At 54.7% G+C, this 26,055-nt stretch overlaps 1 protein-coding gene and 1 non-coding gene across 9 annotated transcripts in view; one reads left to right on the top strand and one right to left on the bottom strand.

Annotated features, from left to right (window-relative positions):
* Positions 1 to 595: 595 nt before the first annotated feature.
* On the bottom strand, positions 596 to 667 carry TRNAG-UCC. The gene has a single exon. It is a non-coding gene; the product is annotated as a tRNA-Gly (tRNA).
* A 209-nt stretch (positions 668 to 876) lies between these two features.
* The window catches only part of DPP9 (dipeptidyl peptidase 9), a 35,478-nt gene continuing 10,299 nt past the window's right edge, over positions 877 to 26,055 (top strand). For 2 of the 8 annotated variants that reach the window (XM_045589105.1, XM_045589104.1), the window contains exons 1-14: positions 877 to 1,075; positions 1,951 to 2,000; positions 4,657 to 4,749; positions 7,836 to 8,089; positions 13,026 to 13,138; positions 14,514 to 14,687; positions 14,768 to 14,936; positions 15,643 to 15,756; positions 17,544 to 17,750; positions 19,250 to 19,311; positions 20,550 to 20,650; positions 22,078 to 22,255; positions 22,424 to 22,586; positions 25,013 to 25,092. In XM_045589105.1, the coding sequence (XP_045445061.1) occupies positions 4,691 to 4,749; positions 7,836 to 8,089; positions 13,026 to 13,138; positions 14,514 to 14,687; positions 14,768 to 14,936; positions 15,643 to 15,756; positions 17,544 to 17,750; positions 19,250 to 19,311; positions 20,550 to 20,650; positions 22,078 to 22,255; positions 22,424 to 22,586; positions 25,013 to 25,092 (1,674 nt within the window). In that variant the 5' untranslated portion in view covers positions 877 to 1,075; positions 1,951 to 2,000; positions 4,657 to 4,690. Of the gene's footprint in view, positions 1,076 to 1,950; positions 2,005 to 2,318; positions 2,338 to 4,656; positions 4,750 to 7,835; positions 8,090 to 13,025; positions 13,139 to 14,513; positions 14,688 to 14,767; positions 14,937 to 15,642; positions 15,757 to 17,543; positions 17,751 to 19,249; positions 19,312 to 20,549; positions 20,651 to 22,077; positions 22,256 to 22,423; positions 22,587 to 25,012; positions 25,093 to 26,055 lie in introns of those variants that run through there. The other 6 variants (XM_036459875.2, XM_036459876.2, XM_036459878.2 and 3 more) reach the window with 6 other exon arrangements.

Below are 26,055 nucleotides of genomic sequence, written 5' to 3'. Positions count from 1 at the left end.
TTCTAGGAGACGAGCATTGGTTTCAGCATGGGTTTGTGAGCAATTTTTGTCTTTGTTTTATTTAATGGGACGTGTGTTGACAATAAACTAATAAAGTTGTGTTTTTTGGAGGTTTTCCTCTTCCCAACTTCCATTGCATCAAGCAAGAGTGATGAGCATTTAGGAAAAGCGGAAATCATCTCCGGCGACCGCAACCAAAGGATACAGTATTCATTTCAGAAGCTATAATGTAACAACTTTTGTAACATTGGCTCTGAATAATCATCATAAAAGGTCTTGCCCCCGATGGTTTCCGTATTTGTAACTGTTAACACGTTCGCCTCACACGCGAAAGATCTCCTCCCAGGCGGGAAACACGCTCATTTTGTTTCTTTATTACAGAATTTAAATATTTACTTCAAAGTAACTTCTTGGAAATTCTGGTTCAGTGATTTTTTTTTCTTCTTCTTCTGCATCCCTGTCGTTTTAGAAATGACAGCAGAATTCTAAAAAACGATTTCAAAGTCAAAGCAATTGAAATTCTAGCTCGGTTCTTTTACCATAAAACTTTAGATGGAGAGTCAAGGGAATAGAAAAAGGCTAAAATTAGCAGGGTTGCGTTGGCCGGGAATCGAACCCGGGTCAACTGCTTGGAAGGCAGCTATGCTAACCACTATACCACCAACGCCCCGGCAGGACGAGCTTCTCCAAGGCTCTTTAATAGAAAACACATTGGATTGGCTGCGGTACCAAATAATGGGATGTCTCTCCCACGCGTCCCTCCGCGCATCGGAGGACACCGCCCTCGGATGTTCCACGCCGCCGCCCGCCCTGCCGCGCCACACGTCCCCCCAGCGCCGCGGAAGCCTGGGTGCCGGCGCCGGCCCCGGCCAATCCCGGGCCGCCGCCTGGGCCGCTCGACTTCCGGGTCAAAGGGTCCCGAGCCTCGGAGTACCCCGTGCTCGCCTCCTCCGCTGTCCCCCGCGCCCGCCACTTCCGGGGCCGCAGTCCCGGGCATGGAGCCGCGAGTCTGAGGCGCTCCGGCCCCGGGACGACCCGGCCCGCCCGGCCGCCGCCCGCGCCGGCCCGAGCCCTGGTGAGCAGCGCCCCGCGCCCCATCCCGCTCGGCCGCGACCCTGCATCGCCGAGACCCGCCCGTACCCTCCGCCCCCGCCCCGCCGCGGACCCGCACTCTGGTCTCTCCAGCCCCCGGTGGGTTTCCTCTTCGCTCCGGCCTCTCCTTGCCCTGCATCCCCGCCCGCCCCCTCCCGCTGGGCCCCCTCTCCGCCTCCGCCCGGCCGGCCTCCTCCCCACCCGTCCCGGCGCTGCATGCCACCTGGCTCGGGCCCCTTCCGGGGGGCCGCGCCCGAGCGCGCCTCCTCTCCTCGCCGGCTCTGGAGGGCCCCACTTTCTCCATCTCCCACGCAAATAGGAGAGCGGAGGCCACCTCTCTGACCCGTGTGCTGCCCCCTGCCCAGGGCTGGGCCCTCCGCTTCCACATCCCCGCAGGTCCAGTCCCTCTTCTCAGCTCCCCCCATCCTCATCCCAATCCCCATGGCCATGCCCGCCCGGCCGCCACCTTCCTCCCACACTTCTCAGAGCAGCCTGGACACTTCCCGCTCTCGACACTGCCCCTGAGCCCTCCGAAGCAGCCCTTCCCTTTGCCTCCGCTCCTGTCAATCCTCCCTTCCCCCTCCATGAGGAAGTCTTAAAAAAAAAGCCTGCTTTCGAGGAGCTGGGACTAGAGCCCAGATGTGCACTGTGGTCACCAATCCCTGTCGTCCCTGGCCGGGTCCTGGGGACTGGGCCCCGGGAGGACTTGTCTCCTGGGCGTGGTTCAGGACCACAGGGCTGTGAGGCTGGCTGGGAACAGCCCCGGTAGAGGGAATCAGGCAGACAATCGGGACTCCCCGGTGATTAGTCAGTCCCTCCGTTAACCCAGTGCGTTCATGACACATTCACTCCGTCAAGGTCTTGTGTCCCGCACCCCCAGCTGGAATGGAGGCTCTCTGGACCCTTTAGAAGGTCAGTTGTGTGGAGGTGGGGCGGCCAGGCCGGCTGGGTGTGGGCTAGTGGGATCCATCTGCCTGTTCCGGGATATAGAAGTTGGCAGGAAGTGGTTTTCTACAACCCTGGGGTCACCGCCGGCAGGGACAGTTGGCTGGGACCCAGGCCAGTAGCTGAGGTTTTGTGTGCTTTTGCTGAAGACTTTTCTTTCCATCCAGCATTCTGGTCCAGCTGCCCCACCCCCTACCCCGTATGTACCCCCTGGGATGAGAAAGTGGAGAGCGCTGATTCCAGCCGAATTTGGCAGAGGTGTGGCTACAGTCTCCCACACCTAACAGTGCCTGGTATTTGGTCAGTGGATGGTGGGAACTCTGGATCTGAAAGGGATTTCAGTCCTGTTCTCCCCTCGGTGTGATTTTAAATAACTTGCTTAGTCAACAGTATTAGCTGTCATGTAGTTTCTACTATGCCAGGCCCTGCCCTGTGCAGTCTCATTTAATCCTCACAGTAGCCCCACTGCAGTCCCATCTTATCGCTGGGGAAATTGGGGCCCAGAGAAGTTACGTGACTTCCCCAGGGTCACACAGCCTGGCTGTGGCAGAGCCAGGATTTGGACCTGGACCTTTCTGATGCCCAGAGCCCACTCTTCACGCTGCACTGAGAGTGAAGCCAGTGCTTTTTTTTTTTTTTTTTTTTTTAAATATATTTTATTGAGTTTTTTTACAGAGAGGAAGGGAGAGAGATGAGTAGAGAGTTGAAACATCGATGAGTCATCGATCAGCTGCCTCCTGCACGCCCCCTACTGGGGATGTGCCCGCAACCAAGGTACATGCCCCTGACCGGAATCGAACCCCGGACCTTTCAGTCCGCAGGCCGATGCTCTATCCACTGAGCCAAACTGGTTTCGGCAAAGCCAGAGCTTCTTGTGGTGACATGTTGCTTCACCTCCTGCATGATCTCCGTCCTGCTTTTTCTTTAAGTGGCCACCTGCCTGTTGTCCTGGGACCCAGCTTGTTGAGGAGGTTGTTGGGTGCCAACCAAACCCTTTGACTTTAGACAGTGTTCAGGTGAGGACAGGGACAAGCTCACCCATCTAGAATGCTTGCTGAGTGCTTCCTATGTGCGAGGCGTGGCTGGGCCCAGGACACAGCAGGAGCGGACAGCTGTCCTGCCTTCGTGGTGCGGGCATCCCAGTGAGGAGTGCTCGCTCGCTCAGAGCAGGGGTTCTCAGCCTCAGAACTGGTGACATTCGGGGCCAGGTCATTCTTTGTGGGGTGGAGGGAGAGGGCCATCCTGTGCATCGTGGAATTGGGTCTCCACCAATCAGATTGCTAGTAGCATGCCTTCCAGCCGTGACAACCACAAATGCCCCCAGGGGGCCAGAATTGGCCCTGGTTGAGACACCCTGGATTAGGGGATCCCATTTACCCCTCCCCCCAGGAGATACTGCGTTCTCTAGTCATTTTGGTTTGCTGGGGTCCTAGGATGCTGCACACATTTAAATATTTACATAAACTGAGTGGGGAGGGGGAGAGAGTGACTCACAGCCACTGGAGGTCATTCTGATGTATACCATCAGGGATTTTATTTTATTTATTTCTTCAAGTATATTTTATTGATTTTTTTACAGAGAGGGAGGGAGAGAGAATTAGAAACATCAATGAGAGAGAAACATCAATCAGCTGCCTCCTGCACCCACTCTACTGGGGATGTGCCCACAACCAAGGTACATGCCCTTGACCAGAATTGAACCTGGGACCCTTGAGTCCGCAGGCTGATGCTCTATCCACTGAGCCAAACGGGTTAGGGCAGGGGTTTTATTCTTTGTGAGCCTGAGGATCTAACTCAAACTTTTCCTCCAAATAATGAATGCAGTGTTTTCCCCTCAGTACTGCTGACACTGGGGGCAGGTCATTCTCCGTTATGGGGACAGTCCTGGGCCTGCGGGGCATTGAGTCTCATTCCTGACCTTCACCCCCTTGATACTAGTAGCACCTCCACCCCATCAATGGTGACAACCAGAAAATGTCTCCAGATATCACCAAGGGTCCCCTCGTGAGGCAGAGTTGTCCCCTTTGTGAACTGCTGTCCCAGCGCAAGTGCTGTGCAGGAAGACCACGTGTTGTGATGGGGGTGACAAGTTAGCAACTTTGGATTCAGTGCCTGGAAAGACCTCTGAAGAGGTGATACTGATACCCAAAGGATAAGAGAGCAAGCAGGTCATACGAAAAGGAGGGAAAGGGCATCCCAGGCAGAGTGGGAACAAGAGTGGTGTGTTTAGGGAAGAGGAAGGCCAATGTGCTGGAGATGATGGTCAAGGGCAGGGGAGCAGGGGAGGTCAGGCGGGCCATCGGGAGCATCCACAGTGGGGAATTTGGCTTTGTTCCATTTCTGGCAGTGTGTGGGTGGGATCCTCAGAGCCATTTGATACTCTCATCTTCTCAGGGACTTCTCACCTTGGGAGAGCTGCTAGGCAAAGAGATGCTGTTTTCTGGCAAATGTCAGGCACCCTCTCAAATTTCAGGCCAGGGCATCAGAATGGCCTTGGCATTGAGTGTTCCCGGAGGCATGGAGGGCTGCCCGAGGAAGTGAGACGCGAGAGAAGCAGGGGAGAGCTTGCACCCCTGGATTGCCTGCTGGGAGTTGCAGCCCTGTGGTCTCTCCTGTTGCAGGCTCCCCACCTTCCTGACCAGCCAGGTGGTTAATGCGGACGGTTAAGAAGCTTCGCCTGGACAACAACTCAAACACAGGAAGTTGGAGGAGGTGAGGCGCATGGCTCTGGGCGCGCTGATCGCCGGGAATGTTGCAGAGTCTTAGGTCTGGGAAGATCCCTTTGCACCCTCACCCCCCTACAGTTGTGCACTCTCTAAGGTGAAGTTCTGGCTGTTTTGCGGGAGTGACGCTGTGAGCTGGCGCAGAGTTTCTCAGCCCTTCCACTGCTGGCATCGGGGCCAGATCACTCTGTGAGGCTGTCTTGGGCAGTGTGGGTTGTTGAACAGCATCCTGGCTCCCACCCACTTGATGTCAGGAACACGCCCAGTCACGGCAACCACACAAGTCCCCAGAGATTGCCCAGTGTCCCCTGGGGACGGGATCAGCCCTAGTTGCGCAATGATGGCCTGGTGGTTAGGATGTGAGTTTTGAGTCCAACAGACTTGGGCTCCCCTCCCCTGGGGGTGACATGGGTCAGGCCATTTGACCTCTTTGAGCTCACTTTGCAGGCTCTCAGATGGAGCTGAGCCTGAAACCCACCTCCCAAGCTTACAGTGAGGACTGGAGGTAATTACACACACAAGATTTGTGAGTTTGGTAACTTCCACGTGTGGGGCCTGGCGAAAGTTGAAGAAACTGTAGGAATTTCTCGACCAAGTTGACCCATGTCAGTCTCGGTTATCTAACAATCTCAGGCTCATTTGCTTTTGTGGAGGCAGGAAGGTCTCAAAGATGATTCTGGAAGACGCTAAACATGGTGATTCGTTTCCAAGATGCAGGCTGAGAACATGCAGTCCCCTTGTCTGATGGGTGAACGTGTCAGGTGTCCGTTGTGATGGGAACCCATGTCTCTCTGTGTGCGTTAGGTCCCGGGTGGGCACAGACTGGACTGCACGCTGACTCTGTAAGACCGGTCCTGAGAGCGGGGGGGCCTCAGTGGTGCTGGGCAGAGAGCAGCCTGCTGCTTCCTGGGAACCCCCAGCTTCAGGGACATAGGGAGTGACTTGAACACCACTCCAAGGCAGTATGTCCTGTCCCTGCCCAGCACCTGCCCAGCACCAGCCTCCCTCCCTGCCTTATCTCTCAGTGGTTGGCCTGAACTCTCCCAGAGCTCAGGGTCCACGGTTTCTTCTTGCCTTCCACCTGCTGCCCTCATCACAGGCCCCCCTCTGGTCTCTGGTTGATGCCAGTGGTGGCCCCAGCTCTTGGAGCACCAGCTCAGGCAGAGATCATAGAGCTCCCCTCAGGCCTTGACAGTGGCTGAACCGGATGTCCTACACTGTTGGCTGGTGGTGGCCCAGGCTGTGGAGGCGCCTACCGATTGGCAGAAAGAAAGTGGAGGTGGACATGGCCTAAGAGGTGTGCGGTCCACTTTCATTTCCCAGCTGTGTAAACTCTTGACTCAAGAAGGCCAGCACGGGCTGGCGCTGGATGGCGCAGGGCCGGCACAGACTTGCTTCACCGGGGCCCCGTCCCTCTTCCCCAGCCTCTGCCTGCAGTCAGGGCAGTGCCTTGGGGAGAGGAGAGGCAAGTGGAGAGCCTGACTTAGCACCAAGCCTTCACCTGTCTGCGAGCTCGGGCTGCCCCACTGCATCTAGAAGATTCTTAGAAGTTTCTCTGATGTTTCATTTCATTTCTCATCTCCTGGATCGCATTTTCGCTCCTTGGACTCTCTGTAGCGATTGGAGGCAAGATCTTTTTTATCACTCTTTGCTATGGAGATAAGCCATTCGACTTTGCGAGTGCTTTCCCCAGGCTCTTTGCTTCTGGGGTTCCCTTGGGGGACCCTGGAGGCCACGATCTGTCTTTCTGCTGAGAACAGGGCTTGAGTTGTGGTAGCGGAGCTGGGGAGGAGTCCCCCTGGCTTGGTTTTCTGGGCTTGTTGCTGGCGGTGCTTGGGTCCTTGGGTCCGTGTGGGTTCTGCGATCACCCCTCAGTGAGTCTCCCGCCATCTCTGGGTTTGGTTTGTCTGACCCGAGGGCCCTGAAGGCTCTGCTGGCCTGTGGTCTGTGTCTTCAGAGCCAGCCTCGGAGGAGCTGACCTGACTGCTCTTTCGGACTGAGGGGCAGGACACCCCAGCTCACTGCGCTCGTTTTGGATGGCCTCGTGAGATGGCCTGGCTCTTCCACAACTGGGTCACCATGTTTGTGTTTAGATTTCTCTAAAACAAATATTTGCCTGGCCAGGCCAGTCTGGTCAAGAAGTGTGCTCAGCAGCGTGGGTGGGAGAGGGAGGGAGGGGGCCTCTGCACGGCCACAGCTGCTCTGGAGCGGGATGGGCTCTGCCAGGAGGGTGGGCACTGCACTCTCTCACCGAGTTCTCACGGGCCCGGGGAAAAGCTGCCTGGTTCTCTGAGCGCCTCCGGTGAGGCGCACGTTTTCCCTGCTGGCCAGCCAGCTGAACTCTGCGCTCAGGCTTCTGTGCATGGGCCAGTGGCCTTCCATGGCTGTCTGTGGAATGCCCGCTGTGCCAGGGCCACGTGAGGTTCTGGAGGTACAGCCATGACTCGGACAGACATGGGGGAGCCAGGCGATCGACACGCCATCATCGTGTCGCATTATCTGTGTGTGGCATGTGAAAGATGAACGGAGGCCAGCTTTGGTATGATGGTCATAGAAAGTTTCTAAGGACCTGACAGGTATTTAAGCTGAGATTTGATTTGATATTACTTGAGCAAAGAGAGGCGTTTACAAGGTGTTCTGGCAGAAGGAACAGCATGAGCAAAGGCCCTGGGGTGGGAAGGAGCCTGGGCTGTTTGAGGGGCTGAGAGAAGGCCAGTTCGCCTGGGGCATAGTGATGACAGGGAATGAGGTTCAAGAGCGGCCCAGGCAGAGGACAGAGCTCCGAAGGCCAATCTGAGGACTGGCTTTCGCTGAAGGGAAAACCCCCAAGAAAGGGTTTTAGTTGGTAGACAGTTACCATCGTTCAGCTGAGAGGTGACAGTGTCTTGGATCTTAGCCGTCCTGGTGTTGGAGAGAAATGTAGCAATCTAAGAAATATTTAGGGGACGGGGGAAGTTGCACAGTGTGGGGTTTGGCAGGGGGAATTGGAGTGTCTGATGGGAGGCAGATTGTGTATGGAACTCTGGTACCACTTCCCTTCTCATTTTCTTCCCGCCTGTCCCTTCCTCCTCATAGCTTCTCGCTGAATTCTGAGAGGGCGGAGAGGATGGCCACCGGGGTGCCGATGTCCGGCACAGGCGACACGGTCGAGATGGAGGACCCGGCAACCCACTTCCAGGTGCAGAAGCACTCGTGGGAAGGGCTCCGGAACATCATCCACGGCAGCCGCAAGAACTCGGGCCTGATCGTCAACAAGGCTCCCCATGACTTCCAGTTTGTGCAGAAGACAGACGAGTCCAGCCCCCACTCCCACCGCCTCTACTACCTAGGTAAGCCTCCCGTGTCCCCCGGGCCCTCTCGCTCCTTTGGGCCCGGGGGCTGCCCTGGAGCAGGTCAGTGTCTCTGGGACTGCTGTTACTAAGGCCTCTCATGTCCACAGGTCAACTGGTCCTCATGGTTAAAAGATCCAGACTGATGGGCCTGGCCCTGCGCCAGCTGCCATGCCCCCTACAGACATCAGGGTCAGCTGTGCAGGTGATGGGGCCAGAGGCCGGTGGGCCCATCTGTGCTGCAGGGTGCTATGGTTCGGGCCTGGAAAACAGGCCTGAGCCACTGAGATGGGTTCAGTACCAGGCAGCTGGGCCTGCCCCTGGGCTGGGCTTGGGAGCTGTGGGACTCCCTGCACAGCGGGAGCCACAGTAACTCCAGAGGCTCTGGCTGCGGAGGGAAGTGCTAAGGCCCGTGGAAAGCCCTGGCCGGTGGCTCAGCTGGCTGGAGTGTCATCCCATACACCAGCAAGGTTCCCAGTTCGATTCTCACATTCCTGGGTTGTGGGTTTGGTCCCCGGTCAGGGAGAGTATGAGAGGCAAACAGTCAGTGTCTTTGTCTCTCTCTTTCTAAAAATCAGTAAAACCATATCCTTGGCTGGAGAAATAAATAAATAAATAATAAATAAATAAGGCTCATGAAAGCTCTGTGATTGCACAATCGTACGCCCTGTGGTCTTAGCAACAGAGGATGGCTTGCCACTTTTTTGCACGGCTGCCCCAGATACCTGGGTAAGCATGTTAACAACTAATCACTTCCTTCTCCGTGTGTGTGCCTGTGGAGCAGCATTCTACACATCTGCAGTTGTTCACATGTGTGTTTCCTGCCGGGCCAGGTGGGCAGCTCCAGGATACCCTCGGCAGCCAAGCCTCGCCTGGCTTCTAGGAGGTAGACAGTTAATGTCTGCTGGGTAAGCGAATGTTGCCCAACTTCACCTAAAGGTGTCACGGAGCAGATACAGTTCCAAGTGTGTTTGAAAGCAGCGTGACACGTGATTGTTGACCCAAGGCAGGTTTCCGTGCTCAGCACTGTCAGCTTCCGGGGCCCGGATCAGTCCCTCCGTACCCTCAGCCCCTGGGACAGTGCCCATTTCTGGTCATGCCCTCTGCCCTCAGCCAGTATCGGAGTGAGTGATGGAATGGACGAATGAAGGTCATTCTGCCCGAGGTTAACCCCGTGCTATTGATTGTGACTGTGACCTAGATAGACATCAGACGGCCCGCCGCTTCCCACAGTCAATGCAGGCCCTCCCCATAGAGACCACGTGGAACCCGATGGCGGTTGGGCAAGCACAGGGTCAGAAAGGGGAGTGGATTAGCACGGGGGTCATCAAGTGACACCCGCTGCTTTGGAAATCTAGTTTTACTGATGCCCAGCACGCCCACTCGTTTATTTCTGTCGATGCTGCTTTTGCATATAGGTGACCTTTGCAAAGGTCAGTGGCCTGCACAGTTGAAAATATTTACTGTACAGCCCTTTACAGAAAACAGTTTGCCAGGCCTGGCCCAGGAGAAATTAGGGCTGGATGTGTGTGCTTCAAGCTTCATTTAGCCGAGGAGGAGCTTGGCTGTTAGGACTGAAAGTGGCCAAGATTCAAGGAGTGTGGGGAGCTGTTGCCTCTTTTCCCTGCAGTTTCCTGGCCCCCCTCAGTCCCTTTTTCCACTTTCTTTGGTCACTCACTCAAGTTCAGATTCCATCCAGGTCAAGGTACTTATCTGAGTTTCCTTGGGCTGCTGCTGTAACAGAATACCAGCAAGTGAGTAGGTGGCTTAGAACAACCAAGGCTGACCCTCTCACAGTCGGGGCATCAGAACTCTAATCCGTTTCTCTGGGCTGAAAGCGAGGAATTGGCAGGGCTGCAGGGGGCTCCTGCAGAGGCTCTAAGGGAGAATCGCTTCTGGCCTCTTTCAGCTGCGGGTGGCTGCTGCATTCCCTGGCTTGTAGCTACATCGCAGCAGTCTTTGCCTCCGTGGTCACATCGCTGCCTCCTCTGTGTCTGAAGGCTCTCTGCCTCCTTACAAGGCATGATTACATGTAGATAATCCACCCTAATCTCCCCAGTTTAAAATTCTTAACTTAATCCCATTTGCAAAATCCCTTTTGCTAACATATTCACAGATTCTGGGGATTAGGGTGTGGACATCTTTGAGAGCCATCTACAGAGCTGCTGGAAGGGACAGAAATCTCTGAGCTCCTTTGAGCCACCAAGTACACCTTGTAGTCAGGTCGCAGGGGCATCTCTGGGTACCCAGCCCCCCACCCCCACCCCAGCCCCCTGCGTGTGTTCTTCTCCCTGGTCCACTTTTACTGCCCTGCCGTCCGCGCCCAGGGTTTCTCGTCTAGGGTTCTAGCCGACAAGAGATGGGTTTCTGGGAAAAGGAATCAGATCGGCTCAACAGAAATCAGATGTTCACTTGTCCAATTGGTCATGGCCTGTGGGTATGTCTGTAGCTGGGGCGGGCCGGTACCCGAAGTCCACAGAAGGCTCTGAGGGCCCATCCCAGTGAGTAGGAGTGACTGGAGACAAGGGCTATGGGCCCGGCAAAGTCCCCAAAGTGAACTGATCCAGTTTGAATCACTCAATATCCTCAGGGTACCCTTGACTTCACTTCACGTCCAAGTTTCTGGGGTAGCCCTCCAGACCCCCCCAAGTATTTATAACACGGCTTTGCACTACCCGGCACCTGAGCATGCTGGCAGTCAGCGGCTCTGTGGATGGAACAGAAGGGGCCTCCAAGGGCGATGCCTCGCCTGCCACTCGAAGCGCCACCTCCCCCTGCTTTCCCTGAGACCCCTGCCTCCTCGGGCACCAGGCTTTGCCAGTCAGGGCATGTGGAGCCAATCACTGAGTCCTCAGGGAACGCTCTTCCAGATGCACCTGATGAAGCCCAGTGCACTCCAGGTGGATCAGAGAAGGGACTGTCGGCTACTGCTGCCAGGAAGGTGGGGTGGCGGTGGCCAGGTTCCAGGGCTCAAACCGCAGCGTCAGGAAAGCCTCTCCTGGCTCTCCTGCCCCTCCCCGGGGCACAAGAGCCTCTCGTACAGGACAGGGAGGGCGCAGGGCCCCAGGCAGCTCTGAGGGCCCTTTAGGCAGGAAATACAAGACCACTGTGTTACGTCCAGATCCAGGGTTCTATGCCCCACCAGGCCAGTCACCCAGGCCACAGTGCATGGTGGTAGAGGTGGTGGTTGCATTTGAGATGGGGTGCTGTTCCTATAGAAGGGACAGAGCTGGAATGAGAAGGCAGAGGAGGGGCAGTGAAGGCAGAAATCAGTGGTAGTCATTGGTCATCTCAGACCCCTGCCTTGCATGCCGATCATCACCAACACTGGTGCTGAGGGCAGCTCATCCAGGGAATGTGCTAGCTTAGGCCATCAGCTGGGGAGGTGGTGGTCCCAGTATCCTTGGCAAGGCCTCACCCTTGACTTCCCATTTGGAAAGCTCCAGCTGTCCCACAGAACTCTGCAGACAGAGGTTGTCCAGAGCATGAGCAGTGGGCAGTGTGGCCGGGCAGTGTGATGTCTGTGCCTCCAGCTGGGGATGAAACAAATGGAAGTAGCTTAAAGGGTCCTTAGGCATCGAACTGTGAGTGCTGCCCACCTGCCCATCTAAGTTAACTTCATATTTTCCTTAAATCTACTGTTAAAGGAGCCCTTACTAACCTAGTAATTCTCTTTAAATATGCTTGTATTTTGCTAACTATACTTGGTGAGCAACTTTATCATAAGTGGAAAACCCATGTCACTTGCCATATCAAGAAGCTACCTATAAAGATAACTAAATAGAACAATTATTTTTATTATTTTGGTCAATCCTCACCCAGTGATATTTTTTCCATTGATTTTTAAAGAGCATGGAAGGGATGGAAGGAAAGGGAGAGAAAGAGAAAAAGAGAGGGGGAGAGGGAGGAGGCAGGGAGGAGAAACATTGATGTGAAAAACTGACATCAGTTGGTTGCCTCCCGCACACACCCCAATGGGGACCCAGAGATCAAACCTGCAACCCAGAGGTGTGCCCTTGACTGGGAATCAAACCTGTGACTCTTCGGTGCATGGGCAGCACTATAACCACTGAGCTACTGGCCAGGGCTCTGCCGTTAACTTTATTAACAGCAATTGTATTGTCATCCATCCAAAGTAAAGACATTACTGTTTGGAAGATCTGCCATTGTTTTATTTGCCACTAAAAACAGGACAGCACCTTCAACAAGAAGACACACCTCAACATAAGAGATGTAAGAATATGAAAAATTGCAACTTACTAGAATTAGGTTGATGTCTCTGAGTGGCATATGCTAAGTGCTTTGTATTTCTTACCTCATTTAATCCACACAGAATCCTCACTGCAGCTGCTGTAGTTTTATAGATAAGGTTAGGTCAGTGGTTCTGTCGTGGAGGTTCTGTACTCCAGGGGACACTGGGCAACGACATCTATAGTCATCACGACTAGGGGTGCTCCTGGCATTGAGCGGATGGGGCCAAGGGTGCTGCTACACATGCCACAGTGCCCAGGTCCCAGTGTCACCAGTGCCAATGGAAGAGATGCTTGACTAGACACACACCTGCTCTAATCCTAGAGCAATTCCTGGCCTTTACAAAAGCTTTTAATAAAGGACATTGAAGACCGGAGCCTCGCCTGTTGAGAGCTGGCTAGCCCTGACCAGCCTTTTTTTATTCTATTGTGTGTGTGCTGTTTCTTCAGTAATTTAGTTCAAGAAATTCAGGACACACATCTCTGCTGTGGAGGATCTGGTACTACTGCGGACATGCTTAAACCTGGGTTCGTAGCTTCTCTGGGGAGGGGTGTGCAGCCAGGTTGTGTTGGCAGGATGACATAGAAGCAGAAGGAACCAGCTGGGCCCAGGCATGGAGAGCCTGAGGCTGGCCCTGCCCTGTGCTGGACCAAGTCACCCATTCTGTTTTCTCCTCTTGCCCAAGGGATGCCTTATGGCAGCCGAGAGAACTCCCTCCTCTACTCCGAGGTCCCCAGGAAGGTCCGGAAGGAGGCTCTGCTGCTCCTGTCTTGGAAGCAGATGCTGGACCATTTCCAGGTGAGCTGCGCCTGTTGGGTCCTGCCTGTGGGCGAGGGAGGTGCCAGGTCCTCAGACTGCACACCATTTCTGTGGGTCCTCAGCTCGGCGTCCAGGCCAGCCACTTAATTCATGCACACTGCAGAGCAGAGCTTCCTGCTCACCGCAGCCCTCCCCTCTCCTTCCTCTTCCCCCCTTTCTTTTCCCCTTCCTTCTCCCCTCTCCCCTCTCCCTTTCCCCTCTCCGCCAGTCTGTGCTCAGCCCCCGAGTCTAGGCTTCTGATAAGAGTGCTTATCAAAGCATCTCTTCCTTTTAAATGCCTCACCAAAGACTTGAACTGACTTGGGCCAGGCCTTTTTATGGAGTCTTGGCTAATCATTAATGTCATCCAGAGTTGACTCGGTTCCAGGGAGAAGGATGACGGGTGAAGAACGAGAGTGCCTTTTTCATTGGTTAGTTTAGTTCTGTAAAAGGAAGTTGACAGCAGGGTGTGGGGGATGACACACTCTGAGTTTCTCCATGCCAACGCAACAGCTCTTCCTTTTGCCTGCCCCACTTAGTCCCCAAGCCAAGGAGACACAGCTTTTGTCTCAGCATATAGTAATTTTGCTTTGGGTTCTGCTTTTTTATTTTATTTATTTATTTAAGTTTTTTATTTTTTAATTGATCTCAGAGAGAAGGAAGAGAGAGAGATAGAAACATCAATCATGAGAGAATCATTGATTGGCTGCCTCCTGCACACCCCTATTGGGGATTGAGCCTGCAACCTGGACATGTGCCCTTGACCGAAATCGAGCCTGAGTCCCTTCAGTCCACGGGCTGATGCTCTATAAGACTTGGGTTCTGCTTTTTCAAAAAGGCATTTCTTATCATTAATGTTCCTCTCCATCTCCATGTCATCTTCAGAACTCTCCTTGCCCACAATATTTTAGCTGCCTAGACCGCCAGGGTTGAATGTGTGGGTGGTCAGGTGGTCTGGAATTTGTCCCGCCCCCCATCTGTGCAGAAAGTATGACTGATGTTAGGTGGGTTCAGATCGAATGCTCTTGGCAGGAAGAGGGGGTGAAGAGGGTGGAGGCGCCTGTAGGGTTGGCGTTGGGGACCTGGGAAGAGCAGTCCAGCAGGGTATCCCCATGCTGGGGGGCAGAGGACAGTCCTCTCTGCCATGGAGGTTTCATGGGAAAGGGGCACAGGGAAGCCCTGAGGCGGGCAGGAGGGGAGGAGCTCCATGTAAGACCTGGAAAGGACTCTGCCACCCGTTCTCCGTGCAGCGCTGCTCATCAGAACGTTCTCTCTAGCGTGGACCCAGGTCAGATAGTCAGGTCCCCCCTGGTAGTGCCCAGGTGCCAGGGCCTCTGGCTGCTGACACTGGCACCTGTCTCCCGTGTACCCCCAGGCCACGCCCCACCACGGGGTCTACTCTCGCGAGGAGGAGCTGCTGCGGGAGCGGAAGCGCCTGGGCGTCTTCGGCATCACCTCCTACGACTTCCACAGCGAGAGCGGCCTCTTCCTCTTCCAGGCCAGCAACAGCCTCTTCCACTGTCGGGACGGGGGCAAGAATGGCTTCATGGTGAGCGCTGCCCCTCGCTGCGGTGGGGTGGCAGGTGGGCGGCATCCTGCCCCCCCTGAGCCAGGCCTCTCTGTCTCCAGGTGTCCCCCATGAAGCCATTGGAAATCAAGACCCAGTGTTCTGGGCCTCGGATGGACCCCAAGATCTGCCCTGCCGACCCCGCCTTCTTTTCCTTCATCAACAACAGTGACCTGTGGGTGGCCAACATTGAGACAGGCGAAGAGCAGCGGCTGACTTTCTGCCACAGGGGTAAAGCGGGCAGAGGGCGCCAAGTCCTGGCCAGGGTGGGCAGGAACCTGCACCGGGGGGGTGGTCTGTTGGGCCAGGCCCAGCTCAGCACCTTCCAGGCATAGTCATCAAAGGCACCAGTCCAGCTTCTAGAAAATACCCTGCCCCCACTCCACCCTCCCTGACCCCAGGCACCTTCCTGAACCCGGCTCTCACAAGCAACCCTCCTGTGTGGCCCTCTGTGGCCTCCCTCCACCAGATACTTATTCTGCACCTCTGATCCCTCAGCCCCTCCCACCTCTGCTCTCCTTTCTGACTCTGTGGTTCAAGCTCAGATCTCACCTGCTCCCCGAGTTTTCTCTCCTGCCCTTCCTCATTGGAAGGTGACCTTCCCCTTCTAAAGATGTTTTCAGAACTCTGCACCTGGCGTGGCCGCAGACCTGCCCCCCTGTCCTGCCCCACAGCCCTGGTGCCCTCGCTCTAAACCTGAGCAGCTCAGCCAGGAGCAACTCGGACACTGGCCATGTCCAGGGACACTTTTCCTTGTCATAGCTGGGTGGGGATGTCCTGGGGTCGAGTGGGTGGGAGTTCAGAGATGCTACTCAGCACCCCGCAGTGCTCAGGACATCCCCCTACAGAGAATGTGCTGACCCCAGTGATAGTGTCGAGGGGGAGAAACCTGCTTTAAATGAGACTCCTCACCTCGTCCTGCTTCCTCCTCCTCCAGGCTTGTCCAACGTTCTCGAGGACCCCAAGTCTGCAGGCGTGGCCACCTTTGTCATCCAGGAAGAATTCGACCGCTTCACCGGCTACTGGTGGTGTCCCACAGCCTCCTGGGAAGGTAGGTCCCTTTCCATTTAAAAAGAAATGCTTCTGTTGTCCTGGCCAGTGGGTAAGTGGTCTGAGCATTGGCCCGTGCACTGAAGAGTTGTGGGTTCGATTCCTGGTCAAGGGGATGTACCTGGGTTGCAGGTTTGATCCCTGGCCCAGGGCAGGTGCTAGAGGCAACTAATTGATGTGGCTCTCTCCATTCGATGTTTCTCTTTCTCTCTCTTCTTTCTCCCCCTCCCTCCCTTCAATTCTCTCTAAAAATCAATGGAAAAAATATTCTTGGTTGAGCATTAACAACAAAAATGCTCTATGTACACTTCTTTTATTAATAGACTTTTCTGCTGTTTGCACTTTTCACTTTAAAGAAACCTCAGGAGCCTTTCTATTGATGTCAGTGTCTCAGTCCATTTGAGCTGCTGTAACCACACCGCACTTTGGGGCGGTTATAAACGGCGCTTACTTACATCTCATGGTTCTCAAGGCTGGTTGTTCAAGTAAAGGCGCCAGGAGATTCAGTGTCTGGTGAGAACCTCTTCCTGGTTCACAGATGGCACCTTCTTGCTGTGTCCTCATGTCGTGGGGTCTCTTTCCTAAGGACACTTACCCGAGGGCTCCCTCCTTATGACCTAATCACCCCCCAAAGGCCCATCATATAGTGCCATTATATTGGGGATAGGCTTTCACATTTGGATTTGGGGGGACACAATCCATTGCAGTCAGCACACAAAGAGCTCTTTGGAGCGTGAATGTGCCATGGTTTATTGAGCTAGCTCTTTTGGTTGTTTCTAGTTGTGGGTTTTGGTTTTATTTTGGGGTCATAACCAATACTCCTATGAATACCTTTATACACCGATCCTGGCGGGTGATCTTCTGGGCGTATATCAGTCGTTCTCATCTGGAGTGAACCTGCCTTTAGGGGACATTGCACAATGTCGGGAGACACCTGTTTGTCACACCGGAAGCACAGCGCTGCCACTCCCAAGCCACACGGCCTCAAGCCAGCCACTCAGCCTCTTAGGCATCCAGTGGCCGCCCTAACGCAGGTGTGGAGCAGGCGGAGGCTTATGGAGACATCTTTGGTCTGTCCACAGTGGGTCTTAGGGGAAAACAGAAAGCAGCAGTGGCTAAGGAAGGAAAGGGCCTGCTGAGGAAGGAGCGGCCACGGCTCTGTCCCTGTGACGGCAGCTTGGCCAGTCACCCCACTCCTTTCTCAGCTGTTACACCCAGTGATCCACGTGTTCTCACAATGATCTTTATTGTAATTCTTCTGGAGACAGGTGTTAACTGGGCTGCTGAACCTGCTCCCGCAGACCGCGGGCCTCCCTGACAGACACTTGTCTCACAGTGCTCGAGTCTGCAAGTCCCGGGTCAAGGTGTCAGCGCCTTGGCCCCTCTCCTTGGCTTGTTCTCCCCGTCTCCTCACCAGTCTCCCTGTGTGCATGTCTGTTCTTAATCTCTTCTTATAAGGACACCAGCCGTATTGGATTAGGGCCCAACCTAGTGACCTCATTTTGCCTTAACCACCTCTTCAAAGATCCCATCTCCAAATACAGTCACATTAAGAGGTCTGCAGTTAGGGCTTCAACATAGGGATTTGACAGGAACATAACACACTTCAGCACACGAACCCCCTCCGTAGCCATTTCCCACATCGTTTTGTGCTGGGAATAATTCAGGCTTTGTCACCGTTGTGCAGTGAGGGAACTGAGGCCCCAGAGGAGGTGTGACTGGCTGAAGGCCTAATATAGGGCAGCCCCGGGTTCCAGCCCGAAGGCTCATGCTCGTGCCTGGGCCCAGCTGTGGCACAGCAGTCCCTCCCGTGCACGGGATGGGTGGCCTCCTGGCACCCTCAGTGGTGTCCCTGCCTCCTCCCAGGTTCAGAAGGCCACAAGACACTGCGAATCCTGTACGAGGAGGTCGACGAGTCCGAGGTGGAGGTCATTCACGTGCCCTCTCCTGCACTAGAAGAAAGGAAGACAGACTCGTACCGATACCCCCGGACAGGTGAGTGCCCGGCACAGGTGGGGATGGCTGGGCAGTTGGCTGAGACTTCGTAGAGCAAGGTGAGGCACCAGCTAGAGTGGACGCCAGGAGCAGGAGCAGGCCGGGCTCGGGAACAGCAGCAGGGCCAGCGGGGGCTCTGGAGACAGAAGAAGCTAGGGGGAGATTGTGATGGGTTTGGGCCCCAACCTGGGGCGCATCAGACATTCACCACCTTGTGAGGGTACGGACTCGAGTTTGCCTCTTTCTCAAGAGAAACTGTAAATCCAGACTCATTTGAGAAATCACCCAGGTCTTTTTAAAAAATATATTTTTATTGATTTCAGAGAGAAGAAAGGAGAGAGAAATACAGAGAAACGTCAGTGATGAGAGAAAATCATTATTGGCTGCCTCTGCACACCTGAGAATCGAGCCCAAATCAAACACGACCTCCTGATTCATAGGTCGATGCTCAACCACTGAGCCACACTGGCTCGGCATAAATCTCCCAATTCTTAAATGTTGCTCGAATTATTTAAAAATACTTAGTAAGCCCAGCCGGGTGTGGCTCAGTGGTTGAGCATCGACCTTAAACCAGGAGGTCAGGTTTGATTCCCAGTCAGGGCATATCCTTGGGTCGCAGGCTTGATCTCTGGTGAGGGGTGTGCAGGAGGCAGCCAATTGATGATCCTCTCTCATCATTGATATTTTTATCTCTCTGTCACTTTCCCTTCCTCTCAAAATTAATAAAAATACATTTTAAAAAGATAAAAACAAAAATACCTAGTAAGCCAAACAAAATGGCCAGGTTCTGCCTGCAGGCCTCTTGTTTGCCGCCTCCAACGAAGCAAATAAAAGAGTTGTTCTCGCTACCTGCAGCCAGCAGCCCCTCCTGTCTGCCAAGCTGGCAGAGCCTCCTAGAGGATACTTCCAACCCCCAGTGCAAATGGGAAAAGTGAGTCTCCTCCCTCCCCACTTGACAGAAGAGAGCTCTGAGGCTCAGGGCCTTCCCTGCCGGGTGCTAGGGCTCCGAGTGCCACAGCTGAGATTCGTCATAGAAACGCCTGGAGCCTGCACCAAGTCCCACCTCTGGGGACGCCTCAATTCCAGTCTACAAGCCACCTGCCCCCCCTGGGCTGGGGCCCGATGTGTCACATGGGATGTGGGCCACCTTTCTGCATTGTCGGTGGTTTTATCATGTCCCGTCTTCACAGCCAGACTTCAGGCTCTCCAAAGGCAGCAGGTGTCTTCCTCGTGTATGTTCTACCATGACCTCTCCCTCAGCTAGAGGTTGTCCATCACTCTGTCTGGATGAAGTCCTGGCCCAAAGTCAGAAAGTCCTGCTCAAGGACTGTGTGCCTGGACCAGGGAGGGAGACCCGCCCCTGGAGAGACCTGTGGACACCCTTCCTTCCCCCTGACCCCCTGTCTCCTTTCTGTGCTCCCCTGCACCCTCCACCCCAACACCCGCTCTCACCCTGCATGGGCGGCACTGGCAGGCTCACCTCACTTTCATTTCTGTAGGTAGCAAGAATCCAAAGATCGCCTTGAAGCTGGCCGAGTTTCAGACTGACAGTCAAGGCAAGGTAAGAGGGCCAGAGAGCCCGAGGAGCTCTGGGTGAGAAGGGGGGGTCAGGGTGCGATTGGAGCTGGGTAGGTAGTTGGAAGCATCAGCAGGCCGCTCACCCCCTTCCCCAGGCAGGTGCTCCTCTTGGCCAACTGAGTGCAAAACAGCACCGTCCAGAGCTCTGCTTCCGGGCTGGGCCCTGCTGCCCCGTCACTGCACCTCACTCTGGAATGCCAAGAGGCCCTCCTCACTTAGGGAGTTGTCAGGAGGGCAAGAGCGGCTGTGACGGAGAAGGGCTGTGGGGATGTCAGGCCCCACACGTCAGAGGTTAGAGTTCAGACAAGCTGAGAAAGCCCTCGCATATTTTTGCCAAGATGCATCCTTGTGTAATGTTTCAGAAGAAAGCGTATGATAAACTACACTTACTCTAGTAATTGAGGAGTCGGTTTTTGTTCTGGGCAAAATTCAGCCCTAACCAGACCCCTTCTCCACTCTTGACCAGAGTATCCGTGCAGATTCAACACAGATCAGCCCCAAGCGGCTTTGTTGTAAACAGACCCTGGCTCTGTCAGACAGACAGGGTCCTGCAGGGGGATGCGTTATACCAACCGAACAGGCAGTTGGGATGTTTAGGGGGCTGGCCGCTGGGGTGTGGGGCATGCTAAGGCCCTGCCTGCCTTCTCCTCCTGGGGAAATGCCATGCCAGCCCCATTTAGGCTCCAGGAAACTGGCATTCGGAGACTGTCTTGCCCAAGGCCACCTGGCTTTGCGGTGACAGTCCGCATAACCACCCTGGTTTCCAGCCTGTCATAATGAAGTCCCACAGACAGCGTGACTTAAACAACAGAAGTTTATTGTCTCACAGTTGTGGAGGCTAAAAGTCTGAAATCAGGGTGTCGGCAGTGCTGGTTTCTCCTGAGGCCGTGATAAAGGACCTGTCGGGCCTCTCTCCTTGCCTTGTAGTCGGTCGCCTTCTCCCTGTGTCTCGTCACAAGACACTACCTATGTGATACCGTGTCCACATTTCCAACACCAGTGCTGTTGGATGGGGGCCACCCTACTCCTGTATGACCCCACCTTAACTAATGACATCGGTAGCCACTTTATTTCCAAATAAGACCCCATTGGGAGGGACGAGGGCTGAGGACCTCAGCGTGTGGATTTGAGGGGGTACACAGTGTGCCCTTAACAGTGACTGTCTACTCCTGGGTAGCATGTAATGAGGCCGGAGCGTGACTGAGTCTGTTTTCCCTGTAGATCGTCTCGACCCAAGAGAAGGAGCTGGTGCAGCCCTTCAGCATGCTCTTCCCCAGGGCGGAATACATCGCCCGGGCTGGGTGGACCCAAGACGGCAAATAGTGAGTCTCTGTCAGACAGGATCTAGGTTTTTTATATTCAGGACCTGGGTGGGCCACTCCTCTCTACCCCCTACCTCCACCCCTATCATAAGAATCATGGATGCCGAAACCGGTTTGGCTCAGTAGATAGGGCATCGGCCTACGGACTGAAGGGTCCCGGGTTCGTTTCCGGACAAGGGCATGTACCTTGGTTGCAGACACATCCCCAGTGGGGTATGTGCAGGAGGCAGCTGGTCGATGTTTCTCATCGATGTTTCTAACTTTCTATCCCTCTCCCTTCCTCTCTGTAAAAAAATCAATAAAATATATTTAAGGGGGTGGAAAAAGAAGCATTTCACTGGCTTCCTAGCCCTTCTGCTCAGATCGTAGACAAACATCTCTAACCAGGTCCTAAAGCATGGCCCCGGGGCCAAGTCCTCACCACCCACGTGTTGTTGTTTTTTTGTGAGGCCCAGGAGCCAAGAATGGTTTTTATGATTTTAAATGATTTGGGAGGGGGGTGCGGGGGGGAGTGTCTAAAGAATAATATATCATACATGAGAGTGATATGAAACCCACAATTCAGTGTGTGTAAATAAAGTTTTATTGGCACAGGGCCACACTCATTCTCTACAGCTTGTCTGTGGTTGCTTTCAGATGACAGGAGCAGGGTTGAGTAGTTGTGAAGGACGCCTGTGGCCCACAGAATTGAAATACTCACTGGCCCCTTTACAGAAAGGGTGTGCATCCCTCGCTCCAAACACTTCCCAGACTCCCTTCATGACAGAAACAGCTAGACTCAGACCACAGGCTCTCGCTGGAACCTCCCATCCCTATGATGTTGCTCTTTTTTAATATCTATATGTATTTAAAATTTTTACTTTATTTTATTGATTTCAGAGAGCAAAGGAGAGGGAGAGATAGAAACATGAGTGATGAAAAAGAATCATTGATCAGCTGCCTCCTGCAGGCCCCACACTAGGGATCGAGCCTACAACCTGGGCATGGGCCCTGACCGGGAATGGAACTAACCTCCTGGTTCAACCACTGAGCCACGCCAGCTGGGCTGAAATTGCTCTTTCATTTGGTTTTAGTTGCTTCCTGTTTATTTTGAGATGTTGCCTTTCCACTTACAGTACTGATAGGTCCCCATTTAAAATACATTTACGTTAAAAATAGTCACGTTACAGCCAAGTATGAAATCAAGGATGGTGTGTGTAGGTGAGGATTTGACAGAAATTACTGCTCTTTGGTTTAATGATGTAAGACGTTTCCGGAAGTCAGGTTGTGGAGTGCTGTCAGCCCTCTGGAGCATGCATTCCAGCCAGGACACCGTGAGTCCCTGGATTACTTGGTTGGGTATCGGCAACGTTGACAAAAGGGGGCGCCAGTCACCAGTTTCTGTCTGCTGGCCCCTGAGGCCCCTGGCTTCTCTTTCGCCCTCTCAGCGCCTGGGCCATGCTCCTGGATCGGCCCCAGCAGCAGCTCCAGCTCGTCCTCCTGCCGCCAGCCCTGTTCATCCCCACCACCGAGAGTGAGGAGCAGCGGGAGGCCTTCGCCAGAGCTGTGCCCAGTAACGTCCAGCCGTACGTGGTGTACGAGGAGGTCACCAACGTGTGGATCAACGTAAGGGCGGGGAGGGGCTGGGCGTGCATCCCGGGTCCCCACGTGGAGGAGTGAGCTCGGGCCGGCCTCCCCCGGCCAGGGAGGGAGAGTCCACGGGCTGGGCTTGGCCTCGCCTTCCTCGGCAGAGTGTGCGCTCACCCGAGTGTCTTCCCTCTTCTGCCCGGGCAGGTTCATGACATCTTCTACCCCTTCCCCCAATCAGAGGGGGAGGACGAGCTCTGCTTCATCCGCGCCAACGAAAGCAAGACCGGCTTCTGCCACTTGTACAAGGTCACCACCGTGCTGCAGCCCCGTGGGTACGACTGGAGCGAGCCCTTCAGCCCCGGGGAAGGTGAGCAAGCCTGACTAACCCATTGCTCATCGAGGCTGCCGGCTGAGGTTCAGTGCTCCTTTGTTCACTGATCCCACCCTGTGACTAAGCCGCCCACGGGCGAGACTTAGCCTTTGCTGTCCGTCATTCACACCCCGCAGGGGTTACCGTAGCTGCCTGTTCATTCATTCAGTCAGCAGTGGTTATTGAGCGCCTGCCAGGTGCCAGGCCCTTCTTACACCAGGGGTCGGCAAACTATAGCTGTAGGTCAATCCCAGCCCCTCTGCCTATTTCTGTAAAGTTTTTTTGACACATGGTCACACCCAGTCGCTTATATGTCCTCTGCGGCTGTTTTTGTGCCACGATGGTGGAGTTAAGTAGTAACCCAAAAACCATGAAGGATGCTGTCCCGGGAGTGATGAGCATGAGGGGCTTTCCTTCCAGAACTGGTGGTTAGGAGAACGTCTCTGGATAATGTGCCGTGGAGCAGGGACCCGGAGGATGGGGTAAAAATGGCAGAGGCAGCCACACAGAGCTCCAGGCCTATGAGCAGCCCATACAAAGGTCCTGGGGCAGGACCATGTCTGCATGTTAAGGGAACAGCAAGGAAGCCTGTGTGACTGGAGCAGAGTGAGTGAGGGGAGAGAAGGGTGGGGCAGGTCGTGTAGGGCCTTGTGAGTCTTGGAGAGAACTGGGGCATTTACATTGGTCTTCCACCAGTTTAAATTATTCCTGAGGTTGTCGTGTGGAACGTAGCCTGAGGGGTGAGGAGAGGGACAGGAACAGGGGTCAGGCACTGGGGCTGGGCTGACCCAGTGATTCGATGCACTCTGCACCTTGACCACTAGCTGACATGGTTTGCCTGTGGATTGGATGTAGAGCCTGAGAGCGAGAGGCTGGCTCAGACACCATTTGTTCCGTCACAGGTCTATTCTGAGATGGAAAGACTCTGAAAGGGACAGTTTTAGGAGAGAACAATCCAGAGGTGGGTTTTGGACGAATCCAAGGTGAAGAGCTCAGTAGTGGGAATGCTGCATGGGCAGGTTCGTGTGCTCGGAGTTCTGGGGAGAGAACGTATTGTGATGGGAGCGTGGCCGTCCTCACACTTGGATGGCATCCCAGCCCCTGGACAGGACAGAGTGCCTCAGGGCCGAGCCTGGGTGGGGAAGCCGTGTGGCCTGCAAGGTCAGCCCAGCTCCTCAGCTTGGAGCAGGGTCTCTCCTGTGGGCACTGCTGACCTCAGGGCCGGGTCATTTTCTGCATGGTCGTCCTGGGCATGGGGGGAGTTCCACATCACCCTGACCCCCACCCACTCCCCCAGTGTGGTGACCATAGATGCTCCCAGGTGTCACCCAGTGTGTGGCTGCCTCCGCCAGGATTGCCCTACAGTTTAGAGGTAGAGCCTGCAGATGAGCCTCAAGCAGCCACCTGCACAGGGGACAGAGACCCGAGTGAGGATGTGCTCAGGGTGCCAGGAGCCGAGGGGGGCCCGAGTGTCAAGAGGCAAAGCCACAAGTTCTGAGGGGTTGGGTAAGGCTGGGACTGAGGAGTGACTGCTGTCTCAGGCACTGTCACTCGGGGTTTGATGCGGCCCCACATGCCGCCCGAGCCACCTCCACGGAGTTTACTTTAGCTCATTGGTGTTGCTGCTTTTTGGCTTACTGACCCCACCTGGTTGCGGGAAGTGTCACTTGAAAAGTCCTCATTTCTGCCTCTTGAAATGGGCCAGCTGAGCTCAAAGGTAGAGCGGAGCTCAAAGCAAGTGGTAGAGCGGAGCTCAAAACAGGTGCCTCTCGGGAGCCCTGCTTCTGACTTGGGCACGCCCGGTTTCCCATGCCCTGTGTGTGCCTCCGCTGCAGGCCCATCTCACACTCTGTCACATGTCTTCCGCCTGCTCGATGGCCGTTGGACAGAGGAGAGGACGTGACCTCATTCGCTTTAGATCAGGAGGAATGAGTTCTTTAAAGACAACCTCCAGGCGTCCTGTACAGTCGAGGGAGGCCGGTAGCCTGTTGGAATGCACAAGCAGCAGGACAGTGATGGCGCTGGCACTGAAGTATCGGTGTGACATGTGCTTTCACAGAGGACAGTCCTGCTGGAGAGGCCCAGCAGGCATGCTTGGCAGGGCCTCTGGGCCAAGAAAAACATGGGCTTGAATTTGGATAGCCAAGAAGACTCAGGAGCGAGAGCGGGGCATAGGGCTCAGATGGGTTGGAGTGAGACGGGGCGACCAGCCAACTGCGCCAGAGTCCGTGCCTCAGCGGGAAGCCTCGGGTGGCTGGAGAATTGAGGAGGAGCAAGGCTGGCCTGGGATGCAGACACTGTAGACCGGCATTTGGCCATTGGTGGGGCTGGTCTGGACAGTGTAAGTCTGCTGTGGTGCAGGTGGGTCTCTGTGCTTTGTGTCCCCATCACAGCTTCACCTCTTTTCCTTTCCTTCCTTCCAGATGAATTTAAGTGCCCTGTCAAGGAGGAGATCGCGCTGACCAGCGGTGAATGGGAGGTTTTGGCCAGGCATGGCTCTAAGGTACCAGCGTCTCCATGCACACTTGTACATGCACAGGCTCAGAGACGCACACTTCTGGTCCCTCTCGAGACCTCTTGTGCTTGTGGCTCCCTGCCCCCACCTGACTACCCCTCACTCCTGCCCTGCCCCCTCCACAGCCCCAGCGTGCCCAAGGCCAAGGCTGGAGGCACACTGGGTCCAGGATCAGGGCCCCTTCTGAGCACATTCTCAGGGCCACAGGGAGCTTTCTTTTATCCTCCTTTCACTCCATGAAACCACTCAACCCTGGAAGACAGTTTGTGGGACACTTGGGGTGTCCACTGTGGGATCGTCTTGCAGCTTCCAACCAGGGCCCAGCCCCACGCTTGCCAGAGGGGAGAGTCAGGAGCAAAGGATGTAACCACAGGGAAGACCAGAGGCGTATGTTCTATCCCCCCAAGCACACCTCTTAAAGACACAGCGCGACTTTGCCTCTGGCTACAGCATCTTCACAGGGTCCAGGTCTACGAAATCCCAGATTTCACAAAGGGTCCCCTTAGTCAGATTTCCTGGTCCCTACTTCACACCAGCATAAATGCCTCATGGACCAAAGACAGACATGGTAGCACACGTGTGTTCCTCACAGTGCTCTTCATATGGTGAGAAGTAGCAGTCAGTAGACACTGGAGTAGCCAGCGGTGACAGGCAGATCCAGGCTCCGTAGGGAACCGTGTTGGTTACAGCAGAGCCACACCTGACAGAAAGCCCTGTCACCGACTTGTGAAGCCATCACTGCAGATTGTTGGGAAAGAAGTTGTAAAACCAGGGAGCACAGTCCCAACTCGATCAGATTTTACATCGTCATCTTTACACGAGGCAAGGGGGCCAGAAAGTTGGGCACCCAGAGGTTAAAGGACAGTCACTTATTCTTAGTGGCTGTGCCTGGTTGCAGTCAGTTTTGCTGGAGGTGTTCCCCCTCCCTTTCCCCCAACCCCAGCTCTTAGC

Source organism: Pipistrellus kuhlii, unplaced genomic scaffold (assembly GCF_014108245.1).
Source record: "Pipistrellus kuhlii isolate mPipKuh1 unplaced genomic scaffold, mPipKuh1.p scaffold_m20_p_30, whole genome shotgun sequence".
NCBI lineage: Eukaryota > Metazoa > Chordata > Mammalia > Chiroptera > Vespertilionidae > Pipistrellus > Pipistrellus kuhlii.
The sequence above is the reverse complement of the archived record's forward strand: the minus strand, read 5'-3'. Positions and strand labels throughout refer to the sequence as shown.